The 17,830-nt window shown below is 44.3% G+C and overlaps 1 protein-coding gene across 1 annotated transcript in view; it reads right to left on the bottom strand.

Moving 5' to 3' along the window:
* LOC144827991 (TSC22 domain family protein 1-like) overlaps positions 1-17,830 on the bottom strand; it is a 125,320-nt gene that overhangs the window by 64,676 nt on the left and 42,814 nt on the right. The window contains 2 exon segments of the mRNA XM_078686139.1: positions 1,084-1,171; positions 2,123-2,144. Of these exon segments, the coding sequence (XP_078542265.1) occupies positions 1,084-1,171; positions 2,123-2,144 (110 nt within the window).

Raw genomic sequence — 17,830 nt, forward strand, 5'->3', positions numbered from 1 at the left:
GCTGGTTTGTTATTAAAGTAGCACTGTTGACGATCATGACGAGTTAACCATTTTTTCTGTGCTGTAGCATCTGGATCTTTGACCCTACACAACATTCCGGTTTCTATATTCTAACCACACCAAGTTGTGGGCATAAGGCCGGACATTTTGCGTGACTACACCTGCACTAAAGAAGTCATTGTAAGGATGAAATGCGTTGGCGGTCTTCACTATATATGGGTGAAACTTCACACAAAAAAGAGAGAAAAAAAGAAAATGAAGACAAGAATCCCCACCTTGTCCTTTTTTTTGTTTATTGTTGTGGTGCATCTCTGCATTTGATTATTCGTATTAATAAACCCACACTGATTCCAGAGATGGATTCTTAATACATGCACCCAGAAGACGCCTTAGAGGTACCCCCACGAAAACCTACCAACTACTAGTGTGCTGAGTGACTGGTCCTAGCCAGCCTGCCACCACAGACGAGTTTCTGACTCCCAGGGTGAGGTAGTTTGGTCTCAGAAGGTCAGGAACAAAGCCTGCTCAGGCAGAGGGTTTTAACACCCTCTCCCACAGGACGACCTGCAAATTAGCATTTCAAGGCAGGGAGCTTCAAAGAGCCTGTGGTATGCAAGTCTGGCTTCCTTCACAGGAGAGTATGATGACCCCCCTGTCCAGGGGTCATCTGGCACCTCAACAGGTGGGAAAATTAATAGTCATAGAGGCATGTTCATCTTCATGCTAGTTCCATCCCAGAGGTGGGCTATCTGAAGTGAATACAAAAATCAGAAGTCTGCCATCTTTTTTATGGCAAACTTAGAAACTCTGGGATAGGGTTATGTCCATTTCCCACAAGAAGTGGTCATATAGGGGACATAGTGACCCCAGAAGTCGGTAGCTCATTGGCTACTAACCTACACTCCCCTAAGGCCCCTATATCTAGTTTTTAGGGGAGCCCCTGGCACCAGGAAAGCAGATCCTCCGACCTAAAGAAGAACTAAAGAGTTGTGAAAAGCAAGTTCTGTGGAAGGAGCAACTGACTAGGCACCAACCTAGCCAGTTTGTTCGCTATTCCCGACGATTGTGCCAAAGTCGACTCACCCTGTAAGCTGCTGTGCCTCCAAGACCACCAGTACTTCTGTCAAGGCTTGGGAACTCTTGTGGAGCAGCGGAACTGCTTCCTTGCACCCTGCAGTTACCAAAGAAAGAACTGTGAGGAGTCCAGACCACGTAAACCAGACACTGGCCAAAACCATTGCATCCAACACTCCAAGCTCAAGTGGAAGTGAGCCAATGTGGTCTCTCAGCCCCCTGAAAAGTTAACCACGTTGGGTTTGCCACAAGTGGATTCTTCCATGCCACCTGTAGACTCAGTGTGCAGTCCCCTGACCAAGAGTGACTCAGCTGTGAAAAGCCTGACACCTTAAGACACCTCTGCACCGGTCGCCCCTCGCCTGAGTGAAGGGGGCCAAAGGTGTCCCCTGGACCTCGAACATCGTGAGACCTGCCTCCCCTTGTTGGTTCAGTTTGACTGGTTTCCCAGTCCAAGCCCACAGCCTCTTTTTGACTGGACCGATCCCTGTTGACTAACACTTGGCACCCAGCGCTAAAAAGCACCTCTGCACCCCATCGCCTCTATGCCACCTGAGGGGACCTGTTGGTGCTGCCTTGGAACTTGACCCATACTTACCTTATGTCCAGGAGATTGGCCCGTAAGTTGCTGTGAAGTGCCTGAATGCATTACGTTTTTCCCACAGAGGAAAACATAGGGCACTCAACGATGAAAAAGACCTCTGCAACCGGTCGCCCCAGTGCCGCCTGAGGTGACCTGTTGGTGCTGCCTTGGACCTTGCCCCATACTTACCTTAAGTCCAGGAGATTGGTCCCATACAGCGCTGTGAAGTGCCTGAATGCAGTACATTTATTTTCCCTGTAGGATAACATTGGACACCAACGCTGAAAAGCACCTCTGCTCTTGTGCCGCCCGAGGTGACCTGTTGGTGCTGCCTTGCCCGATGCTTACCTTAAGTTCCGGAGATTGGTTACTTTTGTCACTGTGAAGTACCTGTATGCAGTGTATATCTTTACTTCATAGGATAACATTACCGCTTCAGAAATTCATAACTCAAAACGTACTTACCTGATTTTGATGACCTTGATTCCTAAAGGTATATAAAGATAAGAGTTATTTTTATAAATTGGTGTGGATCTCCTTATTGAGCTGTTTGCATCATTTATTGACTGAGTGTGGGTTGCAGCTGTCTAACACTCCTCTCTGATAAGCCTAAAACTGCTCGACCACACTAGCCCTTAAAAGAGAACCTTGTGATTGCTTGAGCAAGCCCCTGCCCACTTATATGGGAATACCTGGACTCTTTGCACAGTATATCTCTTTTTGGTATACTACATAAAGACCCAGCTTCCTATATGAAGGAGTTATGCTCTAGGGAGACATTCAATCAAGTCGAAGAGAATAAGTCAGAGACCAGATTTTTGTGATAGTGGGATAGGTGACCCTAAGATCTCGGAAGTTACCAGTAGTCAATTAAGTATCAAGTAACTAGAAATGAATTTCTGCATCTGTGTTGAGACCTTTTTTGATTTGTCCAGTTTTAGAATGTGGTTACTTTCCTTTTTTCATTCTTTGTTCTTGATTGACACCACGTGAGGTGGGTTTGATTTGTTCTAATCCAAGTAATGTAAAGGTTTTGTGAAGGGGGTGTTCCTGATTGAAATGTTCAATAAGTGGGGGACCAGTGTCTGGCTTGTTGATGTTTCTGTAGAGCTTCTGAAACCTGGTGCGCAGGTGCTGCCAACATATGTTGATGCACAGGCACCGGATAATGTAGATTATATAGGTAGTGTTGAAATGAATCCACTCATCTTCAGGGTCGGTCTTTGCGCTAAAATGAACTCCTTGATTTTATTAATTCCTAGTTTGCAGATTCTGCAATTTGGACACATATAGAATCCTGTTGGTTTGCTAAACAGGTGGTTGTAGTTTTCCTTGGGTCAACAAATTTAGATTTGGAAAGAATTTGTCTTATGTTTTTTGCAGAGCGGAAGCCCATTTGCGGATATGGAGTATATGTATTGTTGATAGATGGATTGTTAGTCATAAGATACTAATGGCATTTTAATATTTTCCTATTGCTTTGGTGTCCATTATGGTAGTCTGTCAGGAAGTGTAGGTCTTTCTTCGATGCATCCTAGACGTTAATATTGGGGAGTAACAGAGTCTGACAGGTTTTTTTCTCAATTCCTCTTGCAGTAGATTGCAGTTCCTGTTTGTTCTAGTCTCTGTCCTAAGCACTATATACGATCTTTGGCTGTGGTAGAGTAGGTGTCTGTTTTGCTGCAATTACGTTTGATTCTTTGTAGGTCCCCTTAAGGGATATTTTTAGTGGTGATCCTCAGGTGACAACAGTATTGATCTTAGAATAAAATTGACTGCAGTGTTTTTCTGAATAATATGGTGTTGATTTATTTGATTATCTTTGATGTAAATAGTAATATCCAATCATTTAATTTCTGTACTGGACATGATGGAGGTTGTTTTGATATTCCATTGGTTGGTGTTGATTCTGAGAAGGAATTCCTTGAGTTTCTTTTCTTGAGCGAGCCAAATACATAGTATATCATTGATATACCTACCCCAAAAGGTACTGTGGGGGGTATATTTAGCAAAGCTCTCTTCCCATAGCCAGTGATGTTCCACCTCTCCCATAAAGATACAGGTGTACGGCAGCGCCAATCTGTCCAAAAATAAGCCTAGTTAAAGGAAAGCAACGGTTCTGAGATAACAGGGTAGACTTTTGTCAGTAGGTTTGCCTTGACCTCTGTAGAAGGGAACTGGAGAACCAACGCTCTGCAGACTACTACAGCAAAGGTTGCGCTTTCCTCAGAGGGTGGCCCTGATTGGCAGTCCAATTGTGTCTCTGGGGAAGCATCTAGGCCACTGGCATATTGTAAGTCTGAGTAGAGGCCAGCATCTGTGTAATGGAGAGGAATAACTATCCACATCCTCACGTTATCCTCATTAAAATCAATGAAAATCTTGTAGTCTTTGGACAGCATCAGTATCCAATCTCCTGCTTAAATGTAGGCTAACATGCTGTGCTTCATCTAAAGCACGAAGCTGCTCTTTGATAATCTTGTACCAAGATTTGGGCCTGGCGTGGGTTGACTCCACATCAGAGATAGGCTTTGGTTTTGATCTGGTATAGGTGCTACTGCAGTGTGTGACGGTGCCAGAGTGGTCTTAACACATAAAACCTCGAGCTCAGGAATGAAGGCATGGGCTGGCTCTGGTAGAGGACTGGGTGCATGCTTGACAAGGTCAGTCGACATTGGGACAGTCCCATTGCCAACTGCTTAAGAGGGAGCAGACATCATCCTAAAATTCTGCAGAATGGTCTCTCTGAATGCATCTATCTCCTGCAGGGTTTATTGTGGCCTGGAAACATGGGGCTCGATGGGACCATCTTATGTATGGGTTTTGAGTCGGATGATGAAAGTTTAGTCAGGTCTTTTGAATGCCAACTGCTTGACTCATCCCCAGCCCTGCTGCAGGAGTGATGGGAAAGGGACGAGTTCCTCTTGGAATTCTTGCATTTGTGGGGAGACTTGTTTGTCAACTTCATATTCTACTTATCAGAGGTTGGTGACTTCAAGTGGGACCAGGAACTGGGGTGGGAGCATGCCTGGGAGCTAGAATGGATCAGCTGGTTGTAGGGCAAACTGCACTGATCTTGTGCTGTGTGATTTACAGCTTCACCTGTCGCTCCCTGATGGGCTTCAGATGCATCCATAAGCATTTGTCGCCTGAACTTGCAGTCAATACTGGACCATAGACAGTACAGGCAGATATATTGTAAATCAGTGACCGACGTCTGCTTCCAATAGTCATGGCAGGATTTGAGTCCTTTGGTCTCCAGGGGAAACATTTTTACCTCTTACACTGCTTCTGAGAAACAGGTTTGGACTAGGTAAACACCCGAAAAGTATGGATTGGTGCTCCGAATCTACAGCGAAGGATGCAGAAAGTAACTGATTGTAGGACGCAGGAGTGGTACGGCTCAAAGTTGCTGAGTAGCCAACGGCATCGCCTGTCACCAAATGGGAGCTTTTGCTATGAAATTGTTTGGATCCAGTCTGGCGCCTAGGTAAATTTTGTAAGGTCAGAATTCCGCAGTTAGAAGTATCTATTAGAAAAAAAATTATATTGAGAAGGCAAATTGCTAATGATATAATAAAAGTCCTTCGGAATGGTCATAGACCAACTGTAAAACAATAGAGGGGCCGGTGGAAGAAAAGAAAAGAAAAGAGAGATAGAAAGTGAAAAAAGAGAAGGCGTAGAGACAGTAAGAAGAAACAGAATCATAATGCTGCATTTGTTTCTCATTTTTGAACGGCTCCAGAAACTAAACTTTTAAAAAGCAGATACCTTTGATGGAGGCTTGGATTTGGTGAGAAACTTGCCTATCACATCCGACAATGGCCTTGTGGTGTTGATAAGACCCCTGTTCTAACTTTATCATTAGCTTCTCAGATAAGTAACCTGTGCCCACCTCATTTGTACTGTTTGCTTTCTAGTTTCCAATGTTAACTAATCATTTCAATCCAATCACTATAAGTTCTTGGAGGTCTAAATTCCTGTTGCTCTGTTGTAGCTTGCTTTCTAGGGTTGCTGCTCCTAACCCTACCATAATGTTATTGAGATTATTCTTGCGCCTTGGAATTTCGATACCTCCTTTTCCAGCTCATCCTATAGACCTTTACTAAATTATAACAAACGTTCATGTGCTGGGAATCACCTTGCTCTGCTTGAGCAACGTCTTCTGTTATTTTTTGTCGCTAATGAGAAGACTAAATTATTTCCCTCTTGAGAATTTGCATTTTTAACTTGCTTCCCTTTTCTAACTGAGAAATGTATTTGTCCTCTAAGTGGTGTAAATAATAATTAGACTGTTCACTTGTTTTCTTTATAAACCTGTGAAGCTATTTGACTTTCTTTTACAACTGCGGAAATTCACGAATATACCAATTTTTCTAAATTTTTTAATATTTTAAGGTTTGCAGTATGATTTTAAAAAACAGATATTTCTTTCCGTGCAAAGTGTTTCTTAAACTGTATTTAAATAATGAATTTAGAAATACTTTTGCAAATCTTGTTCCAATAGCAGTCAGACATAATTACTAATCCGAAATCATTTCAGTTTTACCAATAAATAAATAGACCAATAAATAGACCAGAGGAACCGCTGTTGCATTAAATGGTGTAAAGGAAGCTGCAAGGTTTTCATTAGGTTTTCTTCATACACGAGATGGTATAAGGCAGTGGGGCATCTGGGACAGCTATATCCATACCAGATCTTCAGGATATATGCCTTCCACATTATGTTATATTGTTATCCTAAAAATTTAGCTTGGATCCAGCCTTCCTCAATCTAAGTTGGATACCCATGCCAAAGCATGGCCTGAAGCATCCGCCAAATTGTTAAGTGTTCTTTTCATCATCAAATTTTTCTTGCAGATGGAAAAGAGTTCCAAAAGGGCCTTATCCTGCTTCTACGGTACATTGCGGTTTATTTTCTATAGCAATTTGGTGAAAGCCCTGGATAGTGTCTGGGTTACGTCCAAGAGCCTGGAACCAGGCCAGGGCTCTTAGATGTCATTTTGTACCCCAATGGCAACATAAAACCTTTTAGAGCCGTAGTGCAACATTTATTCCTATGTCCTGGAGGACCTGAACGCCACTACCAACCCGTGGGATACTCCGGCACTGCTGCCAGGAAGGACAGAGGCTGCACAACTCCATTTCCACAGTGGGCCCCCCCTCAGATTCCAACCCGCGATTCTTGAAAACATAAAAGGCAGCCGATGGGAAGCACAGATGCTTATAAATTACCAATGTAATGGCCTACAGTTTCACACATTCATTTACATGAATAAACCCCATCACAATGCTGGTAAACAGAATACTTTAGAAATAATCACTTAGCTTTATTATCAGATTTGTTTTGAAGGATCAAGTGCAATCTCTGTAGTTGTTGCCTAGTAATTCAGCCGGGGATGGTTTGCCCTGGTTAGTCCTACTCGACTAATTGGCCTAATGTTTCTCAAGCATTCTGTACGTACATTACAGGTGAAGTACCACCAAGACAGACGCAACCTAATACTAAAAATATTCACGCTAGGCAATACTGGAACATTTGCCTGTCTCCGAGTCCTCAGCCTGCTGTGTAGTCCATGTTTCTCCTATACTGTTTGGCGAGGGAGTGGCCAGTACTGATTCTCCAGCACTTTCGTTCACACTGGTCTCAGGTCTTTTTCTTTGCCATCTTTGACGCTGACAGCAAGTGGTGCAGTCTTAAAGATTTCCACAGACTGAGCACGGGATCACCAAGGCAACAGGCGGAGATAAAGAACAAAGCAATTTGCAGATTAAAGGGGATACACTCGTGTGCTAGTGTGAGTGAACAAGACTTCTATCAGGACCTCCGACAACGTTTAATGAGAATTAGAACATTGGAATGATGGGAGCTTCACTCAATCAATCTCTCATTCAATCAATCAATCAGGGATTTTGTAGAGTGCAATACTCACCCGTGAGGGTCTCAAGGAGCTGGGGGAGAGGAGAGGGGGAGGGTTGTGCTTCTCCGGTTAACAGAAAGCCAGGTCTAGGGACTCTTCCTGCATTTGGTCACAATAAAAGCCAGGTCTTGAGGCTCTTCCTGAATGCTTGAAATGTGGAGTTTCTTCTGATGCTGAGAGGGAGTTCGTTCCGGGTCTTGGACGCGATGTAGGGAAAGGATCTGCCTCCTGTTCTGCCTCTGTTGATGCAGGGGACTTTGGTCAAGGCCAGGTCAGCGGATCGGAGGTTTCTCTGAAGACGATGGAGTGTGCTGAGCTTTTAATGGCCAGTAGAAGCCCCTACCTCCAACATTCCAATGTTTGTTCACAGCTGCTGCTATGAACAAAAGGCCTCACAGAGCCCTAGGGGAGTTAAATCCCCTCAGACTTCATAAGACGTGTGTTTTACTAATTAGAGAAATTCTGCCCTCTATGGGCGGAATGTTCTAATAGCCTTAGAGTCCTTCATAGTGGGCTCTACTGGTCGTCAAAGGCACGCTCCCTTTTTAAAGGCCCGAGCCGAAGCAGGACTTTAATATAAGCCTATATTAGTGGTACTAAGCCCAAGAGTCAGAGAATATCAATGCATTTCGTTCCATACACTGCAACTAAAAAAGGTATACAAGGATCACTAATCATCTGTTCTGTCCGATGTTCTGTGTTACCTATTGCCCTATGAACGTGTTTTCTTTCCATTGTTGATTGTTTCTGCTATTTCCTGTCAGGCTTCCGCTTAGGAGTACGCTGTAGAGGATAAATGGGTTCAGCAAAGTAGGACAGAGAACAGGGATGGTTGCGCTAACAAGAGATCGTAGAGAATATGGAAGATTGGTTATTGCCAACTGGGGAACACATATAAAAGAATAGGGAGAAATATATTCTGATTCAGGTGCAGGAGAGGGAGAAGAGCTCTCACACTGTTTATAGGTCTCTTAAATAGAGCTAGAAGAAGTGAGATGGTGCAGGGCAACCTTTTGTGTGTTGTAGGACTCCCTATCTTGCATAGTTCGTCAGTGACCATGTGTCTTCCACCTTTGTTGTTTTGGATTCCATTACCTCAGTTTGCGTATTCCTTTCCCTTTTCCTCCTTCAAACACTTCCTAGTCTTTAAATCCAGATACCTCACAATTGGAACTACTGCATCTATAGACTACGTGTGTTTGGTCTAAGGGCGTCCTAGTGCCAGTTTTTCCAGGTAATTTACAGATGCCTATAGGGGCATGTATTCTTCGCCCACAGAACATTATCCCACTGATAGGTATCACACAGTCAGCTTTTAGGTACTTTACCACACAGGTAAAGGGTTTTTAGGGGGGGTTCAGGGGTGGGTAGAAATAAAGTGAGGTTACTGGATTAAAATAGGGGCTTGGGGAATTCCCCACTAAAGAGATTTGAAAAAAGTGAGGTGGGACCCCATCACAAAGTATCTATCTATCTCTCTCTTTATATATATATATATATATAAAGCAGATAACTCTGGGTAGTTCTCAAGTTTAGGTGGAAAGCAGCTCCTGTATACCTTTCTATCAAAGTCTTTAAGCATAGGATTAGCACAGTGCCATCCATGCTGAGACAGAAAAGGACATCGTTTTTTGCCATTTCTACAGCAAAGTCTTTAAGCATAGGATTAGCACAGTGTTGTCCATGCCGAGCTGTAAAATGACAAAAGCCAATTACCACTCCAGGCACAGTATTACAGTATTACAGCTTTGAATTGGTACAACACCAACCAAGCCAACCTGAAATGAGTAAAAGCAACCCCTGACACAGTGTTTCGCTCTACTTAGAGCTCTTCAGAGAGGTATAGCTTTGTCCAGACACAAGGGAGCACCCAGTAGAAGTCAAAACAACACCCTTACAGGTATAGAGTGACGTATAAATTATGTTAAAAAAAAGCAGAGAACTCGGGTGGTTCTCAAGTTTAGGTGGAAAGCAGCTCCTGTATAGAGGACTCTAAACACCAGCACGCATATTTGGTAACATTGGCTTATCCACAATTGGCATATTTAATGGACTTATAAGTGCCTGGTAAAGTGCACTAGATTTACTCTGGGCCTGTAAATTAAATGCTAGTAGTGGGCCTGCAGCACTGATTGTGCCACCCACTTAAGAAGCCCTTTAAACATGTCTCAGGCCTGCCACTGCAGAGCCTGTGTGTGAAGTTGTAAACTGCCATGTTGACATGACAAGTTAACCCTCTTGCCAGGCCCCAACCTTCCTGTTTAATGCATAAAAGCCACCCCAAGTTAGGGCTGGACAGCCCAAGGGCAGGATGCAGTGAATTTAAAAAGTAAGACATGTTCTTTTAAGTTTTACATGTCCTGTTACTGAGAAATTCTGAAATTCGTGTTTCACTACTGCAAGGCCTATCGCTACCATAGGTTAACATAGTGATTACCTTATTACATCTTATAAGTGTAATTTCCAATTGGGCAGAAATGGAACCCCAAGTTTGGTGTTTCTGGAATCACAATTTATAATCCTAACTAATGGTGAAGTTTGATTTATAAATTTGTAATTCTGAAAAGAGGGGTCTGCCGCTGACCCAATCGCGGTATGAAAGCCACCACTTCAGGTATTTCGCAGTGCCCTCTAAGATCTGGGCCAGGTCTGTGAGATTTCCCCGATGGCGCGCCCATTGGAACTTCAGGTCCCATTGTAGAGCCTGCATGTGCCATCTGGCATGGTCCACAAGAACGATGCAAGAGGCCACAAGGCCCAACAGCCTCAGAGTTATTCTCACCAAAACCCAGGATGGAGGATGAAATATCTGTATCATAGCCGGAGTGTCCGGATCTATGTCGTTACTACGCATGCTTTTACAACGCATGCCTTTACCACGCAACTTTTACAATGCAAGTCGTTACAACGACTTGCGTTGGGGGGCGCTGGATAGTGAATAGTTTAATTTACTATTCTAACTTCAGTCCCCGTGGATAGTAGGGAAAGTTTTGGATAGTAAATTAAACTATTCCCTATCCTAAAGCGCCCCCCAGCGCAAGTCATTGTAACAACTTGCGTTGTAAAAGTTGCGTGGTAAAGGTAGTGCGTGGTAAAAGTTGCATTGTAAACGCTGTTTACCGAGTGTCCTGGGCTCACCGCTTGAGAGGGTAACCCCGAAACTGCACTGTGTCCAAAACTGCTCCAATTAAAGGGAGCATCTGAAAGAGTCAGGTGTGACTTTGTCATGATGATAGTGAACCCCAATGAATGCAAGAGGCTCGCCGTAGTCTGGAGATGGGAGACTACTGCTTGGGACGAGCCCATCTTCAACAACCAGTCGTAGAGATACGGTAAGACTGGAACCCCTGATCTCCTCAGATGAGCTGCGACAACCGCCATCACCTTGGTGAACACCCATGGGGCACTGGTGAGGCCAAAGGGGAGCACAGCAAACTGAAAGTGCTCCTGGCCCACTGTAAACCGCAGGTAGCGACGATGGGCCGGCAGGACGGGATGTGTAAATAGGAGTCCTGCAAGTCCAACGCTACCATCCAGTCTCCTGGGTCTAGGGCAGACAGTACCAGAGCCAGAGTGAGCTTCTTGAGGAAGTAGTTGAGCGCTCTGAGGTCAAGAATAGGACGGAGGCCTCCATCCTTCTATGGAACCAGGAAATAGCGGAAATAGCAACCACAGCCTATTTCTGGCCCGTGAACCCTCTCTATAGCTCCCTTGGCCAAGGCAGCCTTGACTTCCTCGCGGAGTAGCGCAAGATGATCCTCTGTCAGCTGGTTGTGAGTTGGAGGCATAGAGAGAAGGGTAGTCCCAAAGGGGAGGGAGTAACCCCTTCGGACTATCTGCAACACCCACCTGTCTGAGGTGATGTTGCGCCAGTGGTGGATGAGATGGCATATCCTGCCACCCACAGGATATTCGTGATCCCAATGGCCCAGATTAGGAATGCTTTGCGGTGGAGGAGGGGATGGTGGCTTGGCCCGACTTCTGGCTTCCCAACCCTCGAGGGCGGGATGAACCGTGGCCAGGGCCAGCAGAGGTTGCTGAACTTGCGGAACCCACTGGCTGGAATAGGGTTGGTGCAGTTAGAAGCCCCTTCCGTAGCCACGAAAGGAGCGAAAAGCAGACGCAGGCCGGAGTGTACTGAGGCCCAAGGATTTGGCCATAGCCCACGAATCCTTGAAGCGCTCAAGTGCTGCGTCAGGCTTGTCTCTGAAGAGACGGGATCCATCAAAAGGTATGTCCATGAGGTTGGCCTGGACATCCCCTGAAAGGCCAGACGTGCTCAGCCAGGCAAGGCGCTTGATGGCCACTGTTGAAGAAATCACTCTACCCAGCAAGTCCGTCCTGTCCAAGCCCCAGCGAATGGTGAACTTTGCTGCATCTCTCCCGTCTGATATTGCTTGGGAGAGCAGGATCCGGTCCTCCTCCGAGACCCTAGGCATCACCTGCTCCTAGGGTCTTGGAATGGGAGTAACGGCCCAAAAGGCATGCAGTGTGAACCAAACACAGTGCGAGGCTGGAAGAGAAAATATTCTTTCCAAAGGTCCCCAGCTGTTTGGATTCCCTGTCCAAAAGGGCGGAAGTGAACTCGCCACAAGAAGTGGAAGCCTGGACCACCAAGCTTTTGGGGCTGGGGTGGGCTTCGTATCGTCTGGAATGAGGATGGAGGAGGCGCCACTGGCTGGAGACCCCAGCGCCAGACGTGTTGCTGGGGAAGATCGCCAAGGAGGTGCAACCTGAATGGGTCCAACAAGTGGCTGTGGCGCAGGTGCCAGAGCCGAAGGCACAGGACCCACGGGATCTCCTTCAACTGGACCTGAGTGGCCCGAAGGTGCGCCAGCAGGGTCAGGCCACCCAAACACAGCACACATAGGGTCTTAAAACTCCTTGAGTTGGGCGGTGGATCACTCCCTGCCCTGGAAAGGGAGGAAGACGCAGAGTTGACTCAGGTGCCCGCTCTGCGGTATGGGCCTAGAACGCCGAGGCTCCACCATCTCGCCACATGGCGGACATGGCAAAGTCGATTCACGCTTTGACTTCTTGTGGTGCCTCTTGCATGATGACTTCGATGAACAAAATTTCGAGCCCCCGGAGCGATGCTCTGACCTTCCTCTCGTCCGAGACCATGAGCGAGATTGGCGAGGCGACCTCGGTTTGCGTGCTGGACTGTGCGCAATTTCAGGGACCGCCCTCTCAAAGCCTTCGGCACCATGGCTCGGGAATCGGAGCATGACTTCGTGTTGTGGGCGCGCTTCAGGCACCAGAAAAACACGAGGTGGGGGGTACGTTACCAACATGGTGCGGTGACAGGCGCCTCACGGCTTGAAACCCAAAGTCTTCCTACTGGACATCCTAACACATTAAAAAGGCAAAAAAACTCTGTCAAAATGTGACAGGGGGTTGCTCTCTTCAATGGATTGGTGCTGGCTGGCTCCAAAAGAAAAGAACTGACGTCAGCGCGCAGGAGTGGTGGTTATATTGCCGACCTGGATATCATGATGATGACAAACATGATGCCTACGGCGTCATGCAGAGTTGACCGATGTCACCTACCAGTGCGCAGGGTTACTGCTATCAAAAATCTTCCGGATCCATCCTGACTGCTGGGTAAGGTAAGGAATCTGCAGCTAGATGTCTCTATCAGATATCCTAATTTACATCACTGATGAAAAAACTGTGCATGGCAGGTGCGCGATTTATCATTACCTCCCTTTACCTCTACCCACCACAAAATACTAAATTTACCCATACATCCCATTTTTCCGAAACCCATCCCGAAACCCTGACATTACCCTTACTTCCCTTTATCACTAACCAACCCATAAACTTTAATTCACCCATACCTTCCCTTTACCTCTGTCCACACCTAAATGTACCCTTACTTCCTTTTACCTGTACGCATCCTTAAACCCTAAAATGACCCTTACCACTACCCGCCCCAAAATCCTAAAATCACTTCTACCTCCATTTACCTCTACCTGCACTTTTACCCCCTTTTTAAATAGCATAATAATTATTAAACCTGAAACACTAAAATTACCCATACACCTACCTTTACCACTATTCACCTCTGAACCCTAAAATTACACTTACCACCCTTTACCTCTACCCACCCCTAACCCTTTATATTACTCTAATCTCCTTTTACCACTATCCACCACTAAAATCCCTTTTACCTCTGTTTACCTCTACATCCATCTTCACCCGTCTTTTTTAAATTGCATAAAAATTATGTTATTTAAAAAAAATACTTACCTGCGTGGTAAAGTACTGTGCGGTAAAAGTAAAAACCTATACACTGTATTTACCTGCCCGGTAAAAGTAAAGTCATTATTGTAAGGGCTGCATACCTCTTTTATGCCTACTCTTAATTTAGTCAATATTTTCTCTTTTTTTTTTTAAATGAAGACTTGAAATGGCATTAAGGGAAACCAACATCTGACTCTCTCTGCATTGAGGCATTTTTATTTCTGCAATATCATACAGCGCGGACATGGCCCAAAGGCATCAGCGGTTTACAACAAGCAGGATACAAGGATTACAGCAGGTTTTAATGCTAGTAATTAATCTTGTATGTTAACAATGTTGGGTGTGTGCAGGAGTTATCAAAAGAAATAGTTACAGCAAATAAGCAGGGAATACACTCAGTAAAAGCATCGATTTAGGTGGTGGAGTCGTAAAATGAGGGCGGAGTACATAAGTTAGATTGAGGGTGAATTTAAAAAACATGTCTGTCAAAAAGGAGAAGCTTATGGTTCCTTTCGAAGGTTACTGGGCAGGTAATTAGACTGAGGTAGGGAGGGAGGCACAGAGTTTCAGATTCTAGTGCCACTTCCAGAGAAAGATTGGTTCTTATACCATTCTTCACTGAAGGTGGGGGGTTCCAGTAGCAAGGATTGGGCATTTCTGAAGCCCCTATTTGCTCCGGAGATTTTCAGTTTCTTGTTTAGATAGGACGGTGAGGAGGAATGCTGCACGCTGTGGGTAATGCAAGCAATTTTGAATTAGGCTCAGACTTCATTGGGGAGCCAATTGATTGTTAGCAGGACAAGGAAAATGTGGTCAATTCTCTTGAGGCCCAAGAAGAAGCATGCTGCAGCATGTAGGTGACACTTGGGAATGCCTGAGAGAAAGGCAATTCCATACATAGTCTAGTCTGGAGCAAACAAGAGACTGCACCACTATTTTGAGATCGTGTTCCGGAATCAAATGTCTGATGTCGCAAAGCTGCCTAAGTTGGTGACGTGCACTGTTGGCCATGGCTGCGATGTGGCTGTGAGAACTGAGATGATTATCAAGGATGATGTTTTTTCATACAGCTTTTAACTTATAGCAAGTAGGCTAAGTTATTGCTCCTATTAGTAGATCTATTACCTAGATGAAAGAAACTGTGGGTGCCCTTGCTCTACAGCTGACATCATAGGGCAAGAACTGTCACAGTATCTGCCAAATTAACTATTTAGGTGTTGAAAAGGAGTGGAGATAGGTTCAAAACCTGAGCAACACCACATTTCAGGGAATGTTGTTTTGAAATAAATAGATTTAAATGAACCTGTTTCTGGTAATGTTAGAAAATATTGTAACCAGTATAAGGCCCTACCTCTGACTTTCAGATTATTTTCCAGATGGGCAAGGAGGAATTCATGGTCTGTGGTGTACAGCAAAGAAGTCCAGAAGGAGCAATTCAGTGGCCCATTTTTTACCCCAGAAGTCAAACATTTGTCCTTGGATATCTACAACAGAAGTTTTTATCCCTCTTTGCAGGGTGAGGTCCAACTCTTAACCTGTCAACAATAAGTTAGATGCCACACATTTCTACAGTTGATTCAATTAAGTTAGAAACAAATAGCGGAGTCAAAGTCATCAACAGTTAGTAAGGGTTTGAACCAACATTTTGAGCTTGTTGTACATCATTAGGACAGCTACCTATTTGAAAGTAGGCATTTGATATAAAGGATATGTCCTCAGCAAAAGACAAATATTTTGTTTTAGAAGTGTTGCAGGCAAAAAAATGAATTTGGTTGTGAAAGGGGTTAGACTATCAAATATACTCACAACAACGGCTGAAGATGGTAAATCAAAGGATGGGACATCTGTTGTAACACGTATCCCATTCTTCTGTCTCTTATATTGAAGTTTTTAACTCATCATCAATTTTCCTCCTTAAGTACCCAATTTGCTGGGTAAGACTTCCTAATTAATACCAAATTGCTTGAGAAACTAAATAAAGACTGATATCTGCAGACATGACCAATACTTCACAGTAAACATTAAACAAATCTTGTAATCACGTGTCAACTGAATTAATTTATTTTATAGAAAACAGAGCCTTAGCTACACATATAGCTATTTTTATAAGAAATTAGGAGTTCTGAAAGTGTCTCTGTTATTGATGACACATATTCAAGGGGCATGTCCCCTTTGAATAACTTTTTTACATCTTTTTGTTGCATTACCAGAGTGGAGGCCTCCACTCTGGGAGGCCACAGCTAGCCTCACGATGCTGCAGAAATCCAATATTTTTTAAAATGTTAAAGTTGAACATCCACACACCTTTACAAGCGAGAGGTCTGAACAGAAGGAGAAAGACACAGATTTACCTGAGAAGTCAGAGGTGCACAAAAAAAAGCTCCCAAGATGGCTTTGCCACACCGTTGTGATAAGGAAAGATTTTAATACCAAATAGTCGCTTAGAACAGTGGGAGCCATATGCTTTGAGGGTATAACGCATTGCGCCACTACACCTACAAGAAGCTGATGTTGACCTTCCCTTCTCTGGCTTGAGCACACGTTCCTCCAGCACTGTGGTTTGTAAACTCACCAGTGGATCCCAGCCGAGTCACAGCATAAAGCTGCCTTGGTGCAGGGCCACAATCAACATCACCAACCAGACTTAAGTGAGAAGGGGCATTTCATTGAGACATTCCAGCAACCTCATAGACTGTTCTACCATATCAACGTATAGCTGGCTACACCAAACACACTCAATTGACTTGGAGGCAAATTGCAAAGATGACTAAATCAACATCCATTAAAGAAATGCTAAAACACTGGATCACACACAACCCCATGGAAGAGTAAAACTATCTCAAACATCATAAGTGTCTGGCACTACTGATATCAACTCTCCGGCCACAAAGGCAGACATACAAACACTTTTGTCCCAATTCCATAAAGATAAAACCACTCCACGCAAGACCTGCGGAACAGGTCTGTGAGAACAATAAACATACCCTCCAAATCGATGCCCGGGAGCAACATATAAATATGCTAAAACGACTGGATGATCTTGAGAATTGATCCGAACACAACAACATATTCCTTTGGGGGATCCCTAAGGAGATATCCAAGGCTGACTCAGAGTCATGAGTTCAAGTGCTGTTTGCTCAAATACTCAGCTTCCTTACGATAAGTCAATTCGCCTAGACCGCATCCATAGAGTTAACTCAACATTTCAACCAAGACCGAAGCTGTCAACAGATGCATTGACTTTGTTCAAGAAAAATATAAGATAGTGCCCAAGGCCAACAAACAAGTACCTTGATCTTTAGATGTGACACATCAGACTTTTTCAAGATTTCTCCTCCCCCACTCTTGAAAAACTAAGACAATTCATAGAAATTACCTCCCATCTTAAAGAGAGAAGATCCCTTATTATTGTGGTTATCCTTTCCACCTTTTCTTTTCTATCAATGGAAAAGCCATAAAATAAAAGATGTGCAAGAGGCTCTGGAGATTCTTGGGTTACAGTACCCTTCATATTCATGCCATGAATCAACTCTGAATGAACTCAGAAGAGGTTGGCGCAGCCAGAAATTAAATAATGCATCACAGAAAGAATGGACACTGCCACATCAACGTGAAAGGGATAGCCATTCCTTATCGTCGTAGGGTCACTGAAATGGGGTAGCTACTTTGTGCCGATTTGCCCAAACGTGAGCTCTCAGACCTGGAGAAAGATTCGTTCAACTCAGGCTCAATTACATTATCATGGGGGTAGTAGCACACGTTTCTCTAGCGGAGCCAGCCCTGATTTCTTTTTTGGGATAACCACTATCTTACATGACTACTAAGAAGATAAGGTTGGTACACTATATGCTCAGACATTGGTTCAGGTTTTTTGGTTAAATTTTCAAATTGTAGTTTAAATTCTACTTGTAATAAGTTTCATTTTACACACATGATGTTGGCACTACCAATTTATGAGTCAAGCATATGCTGTGGGGCTTGGCTTCAGGATATGATCACGATGGAA

Source organism: Lissotriton helveticus, chromosome 4_1, assembly GCF_964261635.1.
Source record: "Lissotriton helveticus chromosome 4_1, aLisHel1.1, whole genome shotgun sequence".
Lineage (NCBI taxonomy): Eukaryota > Metazoa > Chordata > Amphibia > Caudata > Salamandridae > Lissotriton > Lissotriton helveticus.